The sequence below is a fragment of the Melanostigma gelatinosum genome (genome assembly GCF_949748355.1).
Source record: "Melanostigma gelatinosum genome assembly, chromosome: 2".
NCBI lineage: Eukaryota > Metazoa > Chordata > Actinopteri > Perciformes > Zoarcidae > Melanostigma > Melanostigma gelatinosum.
This window is the reverse complement of record NC_136635.1, coordinates 2,251,495-2,259,512: the sequence shown is the minus strand read 5'-3', so window position 1 is coordinate 2,259,512 and position 8,018 is coordinate 2,251,495. Positions and strand designations below refer to the sequence as shown.

At 46.6% G+C, this 8,018-nt stretch overlaps 1 protein-coding gene across 1 annotated transcript in view; it reads right to left on the bottom strand.

Annotated features, from left to right (window-relative positions):
- LOC306789799 (mucin-5AC-like) overlaps positions 1 to 1,735 on the bottom strand; it is a gene marked incomplete at both ends in the record, with an annotated part of 17,838 nt that extends 16,103 nt beyond the window's left edge. Inside the window, 5 exons of the mRNA XM_079285868.1 lie at positions 31 to 121; positions 600 to 714; positions 1,054 to 1,315; positions 1,449 to 1,508; positions 1,669 to 1,735. Of these exons, the coding sequence (XP_079141994.1) occupies positions 31 to 121; positions 600 to 714; positions 1,054 to 1,315; positions 1,449 to 1,508; positions 1,669 to 1,735 (595 nt within the window). The remainder of the gene's footprint in view (positions 1 to 30; positions 122 to 599; positions 715 to 1,053; positions 1,316 to 1,448; positions 1,509 to 1,668) is intronic.
- Between the last annotated feature and the right edge of the window lie 6,283 nt (positions 1,736 to 8,018).

Here is an 8,018-nt window from a genome sequence, read left to right as displayed (position 1 = left end):
ACTGACTTGTTAAAGTGGGTCAAAGTGTACCATGGCTGTAGAATTCATTGTAGAGCTGAACTCCATTAAAGTCTCCACAAAGACCACATGTTTGGTTGTTGTACTTCAGGTCCAGTTCAACCTGTGAGGACGAAAAGCATCGCCTTAAGCAGGAGCTAGAATCTGCAGCACAGTTTTTTTTAAATTATACTTTGTTCATCCTGCCAGGTGAAATTGGTTCTCTGCATTTGACCCATCCCTGTACATCGCTATGCAGTGGGTTGCTCCTGAAAAGCGCCCGGGGAACGGTTAGGGGTTCAGTGTCTTGCCCAGGGACACTTTGGCACAGGACTCGTAGCAGCCGAGGATCGATCCTCTCTACCCAATGAGCCATAGCCGCCCCCAAAGTAGCTTTAGCAACATTCTCCAAGTCTGTCTGTTTAATTAACTCTGTTTTCAATCAACAGGCTAATGTAACACTTGCCACTTGTTCGATTACAAAGCATGACATTGTCATGACAGTAATTTGTTCAATGTGCAGCCTTACTCTGTAATATCTTAATTTGAAGCTTTGACAGTACGTTTAAACAATAACGGTCATACCACAGCCACACTCCTACCAGAAAAGAGTCGTCCTCATTCCAGATAGCAACTAATCCCAGCTTTGCTGTGATTTTGATGTAGGTGGGAGTTTTCTCGATGAGCACTCCTCCTTGACTGAATGGTAGGATGGCTCTGCAAAAGGAAAAATCACATTGTGTTGGCCATTAGAGTCAAAGGTAGATTGTCAATGGTATCAACCCATATGGGAAGGCAAGCAAAGGGTGTCAGTAGATGAACTTCTGTGTGGCTGATGTTTTTATGTTCACTGTGGAGTTCTAATGACCATTGCAGAGCAAAGAAGGATTCTCAAGTTCAGCTTTAATAAAGCATCATAAACAAAGCATAAAACATTAGATATGTAAGGTAACATGCTAATGTTGACACGGTAACTACACTGCAATCCAAACCATTCATTTTGGTGTTTTTATGAGATATTAATAGGAAAGGGCAGAGCTTTAAGAGTAAACTTACGATGTGCCATCAACGATCACAGAGCCCTCAGAAAGCTCCACCACTGAACCCTCCAGCTTCATAATGATGCTTTTGATGGTGTGATGGGCGCCAGCCTCCTGTCTTCTTATCTGGATGTTGAAGTCCTTGTAACTACTCCGGCATGAAGAGGCCAGGACATAGTTGCAAGTGGAGTGCAACTGGAAAACATCTCCATCAAAGGTCTTGAAGTGGAAGTTGCCCCACGTACTGCAAACCTGGCCGTTGTGGATGGGACTCACGCCTACAAAGACAGGACATGGCACCACAACAGTGGCCGTACTTTACACAGGCCTTCACCTACATGAATGAATTCTCACACATTGCCTACAGAAGGACACATTTTACAGTTACCAACCAACAACCAACAAGCTCACCTGTTATTTTTCCAGGAATCTGGGATATGGAGGAGAACACGTTCACAGCAGACTTTGCTTCTGTTGAAAGAAGTAAGTGTTATTTGTCAAGTAATCAATCATCAAATCTTAAACTATATTAAAACTAAATAAGGCTGTAGCACAAGGATAAACATTTGAACTGTTAATAGTCCCATTTGTCATATTTGCTAGGCTGCCGAATGGAATGTGGTAAATGTACCGCTGTGCCAGGCAGCTCCAACGGCAGACAGGGCCAGCCACAGCAGCCACTCATTAGCCATAGCCATCTTCTTCTCCACAGGATCTCTGAGAAGGATGGAAGGGAGGCTGAGCTCTTTATAGCAGGGGGCAAGGTCTTAATGTGGCAGGTGAGGGAGTGGCAATTCCATAGCTTGACACGGTGATTCATGACTTCCGGTTTTGCTTGTCCCATTTATTTCCATTGTCCTTGGTTAACTCCGCTTCAAACAACTGATATATATGAAGGGCGAGGTTACAGAGCATGCAAACAGATGTCCACCCCACATCTGTGATGGAAACAAACTGGCACCTAAATGCCACGGCCTATACTGATGTGGAATCCATGTCCACAATGACGAGCATTCTACCATGGTGTTTTTACTTGATCCACGTGATGTGTTCTTTTGATCATACAGTTTAATAACTTTCTGTATCCATATTCAAGTTCAAAATCACCTTTAAACAAAGATGACCAGTTACTACCAGAGCTGACTGTGGCTCAGGGGTTAGAGCGGGTCGTCCTTAAGTCACAAGGTTGGCGGTTCCATGCCTGACAGTTGATCCCCGGATGTCTCATAGTATCCCACTGATTCTGATGCTTAAAATGCAGAATTCCATGTACGTGACTGTATGTATGTGATTGAAATATAAACAATTCCAGATCATTTTTATCTGCTCCCATAAATGGCCGCTTGTTATCGCTAGTTTTATACTTAGGTCGAATGATGACAACTGAACCAGTTCCATTCACTGAATCACTAATCACTGAATCCATAATAGAGACCATACCAGCTGTGATGCTGAATCGCAAAGTGTAAAGTGGGGGATGCCAATGTCCCCTTCACCACTTCCTACCCCCCTTCCTACGCCGCTCTTGCTCGGAGCCAGCCATCTGCGACCTTCATTTTTTATCTCAACTACACACCATTAAAGAAAAGCAGCATTAAGACACGCCACTAGAAGGAAGTGCTGTTTTGTCATTTGGTTGAACTAACCCTTTTAAAACATCAACAGTGATTTCAGAGAACCTTGAGAATTGGGGATAACCATTGCTTAAAACCGCAACTCAAACGCAAACACATGTCCTGTATTTGAGGAGATGACTTCAGTATGTTTCTACCTGTGGCAATGACCAGTGAGAACGAAACCAAAAGCTCTTTCTTTTCAGGCTCAGAGCTTAAGGATACAGCTTTGGTATTATTCAAGGTCCAAATAGGAAACCTGAAAATCTGATTTAGACCAGTGGGAATAACAGACCACCAGTATGACCAATTACGGAACTTATTGGCTTTAGATAATTAAAGACTCTACTAAATACTCCTCTGGGTGTTTTCATTGGCTTTGCTTTATCATATTTGGACTCAAATGATAAAAGATTAAACCCATTCAAGGTGTGTTCTGATGTCTGGGTGACTAACAGTTTTTATCTTTTGTGTTCTTATCACCAGCAGTCATCTTTAACAATAGAAAGACTCAACAGTGACGCAACAAGAATGGAAAGCAGAGATTACTCAATGCATTACAGATCCATTAGTCTTGTGTTACCAACCACCCAAATGAGATTATGACGCTGCTTGAAGAGGGTCTGCTGTGCACTGCGTAGCAGCATGGGTGTAGCCCTGACATTTACAAAGCAACAAAAAATCAGCAATTGTTTTCAGTCATGCTATTTGAATCCTGTTGTTTCATAAGAGGTTCTGTAAAACAAAAACATTGGCTCCTAAAATTAGATTAGATCAGATCAGATTCAAGTGTATTGTTATTGCACAGCAGGTACTAATATATATATATATATATACAGTGGTGTATAAAGTACTCAAAAGCCATACTTGAGTAAAAGTAAAGATACCTTACTGGAAAACGACTCCAGTAAAAGTAAAAGTCACCTATTAGAATACTACTTGAGTAAAAGTCTGAAAGTATCTGATATTTATTGTACTTAAGTATCAAAAGTAATTTTATGATATTAAATGTACTTAAGTATTGAAAGTACAAGTAAATGCTGTTAATAAAAAAGCAAAGGGTCTGAATTTTGAGAATTATGAAGTTTATTCTTTTAAGTGCTGTGGCACCATGACCAAGGACATGGAGCTGTGTTGAACATAATTGGGTTGGCTGTGATCCATCCAGGAGCAACAATGTTCAACATAATATATTGTACATAAGTATACTTTTGCATCTACTATGAACTTATCATCATAATTCTCCGTAAAGCAATATGACACTATGAAGGAGTTGTAACAGTGCGTTTATAAGTCTGCTCATTAGACTAGAGCAGGGATTCCCAAAGTGGGGTGCGCGCACCCCTGGGGGTGCGCGAGCTGCCTCTAGGGGGTGCGCGAGAGGAAAAGTGTAATGGCGGTCTGATGGTGTAATAATATTAAATATAAAAAAAAAATGTAATTTTAATTTAAAAACTGTCAGGTGGGACATCTGAAGCTATCAGTCGTAAAAGAGGAGAGGGACAGAGAGAGAGAGAGGAATCTGAGGCGAGGGGAACGGAGAGGTGCGTTGGGGGGAGAAGAAATCGAGCCAGAGTCAGAGGAAGATGAGACGGAGGAGACCGAAAAGGAGGAAGGGATAGCACAGACAAATCGGGAGCACATCGGCCCATCGCGGAGTCAAGGTGAAAAAAGAGGAAACGAGAGTGAGCATCAGACTGGGAAAAAAAGAGGAAATATGATGAAAAGTATCTGTGTCTGGGCTTCACTTGGATTGGCAACGCAGATTGCCCAAAGCCACAGTGCGTGGTGTGCAGTGAGGTTCTGGCTAACAGTCTGAAGCTCTTATTTACGTCGCCTCCTGAACACCAAGCATGCCAGTGCAAGTCAAAAGCCCCTTACATTGTTTATATCCAAATTGGAGGAGTTACAAAACAGCCAAAAACAACTGGAGTCTCATTCATGTGTTGGTCTATAAATGACGCACTACGGGCTTCATATCTGGTTCCAGAATAGCGAGAAAGGGGCTACCGCACACAATCGCCGAAGACGTGAGCTCACCAGCTGCCAGAGAGATGGTGGAATGTATGATTGGGGAGAAAGAAGCAAAAAAGTTGGACATGATCCCGGTGTCCAACAACACTGTGTCGCCGCATCGATGCTTTGTCCGAAGACATCCTGGCTACATTAGTCGCTCATTAATTGTAAATTAAATGTGATAATCTGCCTCTGAGCCTGTGCGTGTGTGCTCGCATCCGTATTGCTCTTTAAAAGTGACGCCTTGTGTCACTGAAAGTTATTGAAACTTTGTTGCAGTGTTTCAGGGCGTTTTCACACCTTCAGTTTGTTTGCTTTGTTGCAGTTGCTCCTTTGTTCGGTTTGTGTTCACACTGCAACATTTAACAGCGGACTAAATCTTGTAAACAAATGCCACGCGCGAGCAAACTGTTCTCTCATTGGTCCGATTCTTATGCGGCTATGAAGGCTTAAAAGGCTCTGTTGCTTCTTTTTTTTTTATTATTAAGGGGGGGGGGGGGGGCGCGAACCCGGTCGGGATGTAGAAGGGGGTGCGCGGCCTAAAAAGTTTGGGAACCGCTGGACTAGAGGATGTAGAGGGCAAATGCATAATATTATGTTCAGCAAAACATATCCACTTGATGCATCAGGTCAGTGTTTAGAGAAAGGACACCTGCCTTGTAAACTCCTATGGGCCTGATTTGAACACAACAGACAAAGGTTTTGCTCAAGCTGAATCTGCAATTGGGCGACTGCTACCATCATAACTCCATCTGATCATCCACAACATGACTCAAATATCAAAACATGATCAATACTAAAGCAGCACCGAAAGTAACAACCCAGTCATTACTTGAAACTGAAAAATGTCCTGTTCATCTTCAAAAGACAATTCTATCAGAATGTAAAGAAGTTACATTGTATTAGAATGTAAAGAAGTTGTCACCATTGGCTCCATGATAATAACTACCTTGCCATTTGTAAAATACTTTATCAGCTAACGTTACAAAGCAACAAACATCAGATCCATGCAGTGAAACAAAGTTACAGCTAGCTGGCAAACCTTAGCTGGCTTGCTCGCTAACGTTATCGTTGGCAAAATACTATCTGAGTAAATACTAGCTTGGAAATTATTTCACTGACGAACGCGATCAATGATTCTAACTTATTGATCACCACAAACAGTATCGATTTTAGCCAACAATAAATTATTTAAAAGTACAAACTAAATTGTATGACAAAGGATTGCTTTCTACTAGCAGAGAGCTGTCAGGATCCCTGTCTGACTCATTGTGTGTTGACCTCTGTTCCCCCCCCCCCCCCCCCCCAATCTCCTCTCCTCATGTGTCTGTCATTCCCCTGTTTGTTTTGTTATGCCATGTGCTTGGTGTTTTCTCGGACCTGGCTCCAGACTCCTCCCACTGCTACCGCCCTGATGGATGCACAGCTGCCAAGCCTGATGCTCTCTCTCGCCAGTTCTGTCCTGAGGGTCACTCCTCCAGTCCTGGTACCATCCTCCCTGCAACCTGTGTGGCAGCCGCTCTCACCTGGGAGATCGAATCAGTGGTGCAGGACGCTCTCCGGACCCAGCCAGACCCCGGAGGCGGGCCTCCCGGCCGCCTCTTTGTTCCCCTGTCCACACGCTCCCAAGTGCTCCAGTGGGCGCACACCCTGGCGTCAGACGCACCATTGATCTGCTTCGGAGAGCCTTTTGGTGGACATCGCTGGAGGCAGACACTAGAGCATTTGTCCTTGCCTGCTCAACCTGTGCCCGCAATAAAGCGTCACACCGACCTCCCGCCAGCTTGCTGCAACCCCTCCCAGCGCCACATCGTCCATGGTCCCATATCGCCCTGGACTTCGTCACAGGCCTGCCACCCTCGCAAGGAAACACGGTCATCGTTACGGTGGTGGACCGCTTCTCCAAGGCGGCTCACTTCCTCGCTCTGCCCAAACTTCCCTCAGCTCAGGAGGCAGCTGACATCATGGTCAGCCAGGTGTTCCGTCTGCATGGGATCCCTGTGGACATTGTGTCAGACCAAGGCCCGCAGTTCATATCCCAGGTCTGGAGAGCCTTCGGCCGGGCCTTCGGCACAACCATCAGTCTGTCCTCTGGGTTCCACCCCCAGTCCAACGGGCAGACGGAGAGACTTAATCAGGAGCTCGAGGCCTCCGTCCGCTGCATGGCAGCATCGAATCCCTCCAGCTGGAGTACTCACCTGCCTTGGGTGGAGTATGCCCACAACTCCCATACATCATCGGCTACTCGTCACACTCCATTCGAGGCCTCCCTGGGTTACCAGCCACCTCTGTTCCCCGCCCAGGAGGTGGAGATAGCCGTTCCCTCAGTTCAGCACCACCTTCGTCGCTGTAGGAAGGTGTGGAGGGAGACCCGGGTCGCCCTTCTCCGCACGGCGGAACAAAACAAACGTTTGGCGGATCGCCGCCGCATCCCTGCTCCACATTACCAAGTCGGTCAAATGGTGTGGCTCTCCGCCAAGGACATCCCATTACGGACCGAATCCCGGAAGATGTCTCCCCGGTTCATCGGTCCTTTTGAGGTCCAGGCCATTATCGACCCTTCCGCAGTTCATCTGAAGCTCCCCTCATCCATGAGGATCCACCCGACATTCCACGTGTCACTGATCACACCGGTGTCCACCTGTGCCCTGTGCCCTCCGGCCAGACCCCCACCACCCGCCCGACTCATCGACGGAGGCCCGGCGCATACGGTCAACAGACTTTTGGATGTTCGCCGTCGGGGTCGGGGTTTCCAATACCTCGTGGACTGGGAGGGATATGGTCCTGAGGAACGCTCATGGGTGCCCCGGTCTAGGATCCTCGACCCCACTCTAATTCTGGATTTTCATCGACTGCACCCGGACAAGACTGGCAGACCGCCTGGAGGCTCCCGTTGAGGGGGGGGGGGTACTCTCAGGATCCCTGTCTGACCCATTGTGTGTTAACTTCTGTTCCCCCCCCCCAATCTCCTCTCCTCATGTGTCTGTCATTCCCCTGTTTGTTTTGTTATGCCATGTGCTTGGTGTTTTCTCGGACCTGCCTCTAGACTCCTCCCACTGCTACCGCCCTGATGGATGCACAGCTGCGGACAATCTGGCTCGTTACCCGGCAGCATATCAGCCCTGGTCTTGCAGGCCTGGGTTGTCAGTCCGTATTGTCTTCTGCCTCAGTAGCTTCTGCCGTTCCGTGAGTTGAACCCCATTGTATCTTCCTGTTCTAATCTCTCTCCTCTCTGCTACGGGTGTAGAGTACTGGTCGATCTACATACTCTCCGGTGTCGAGCCACGGGACATCACACCGTCGATCTGCCAACCCTCCGGTGTCGAGCCACGGGACATCACACCGTCGAGCT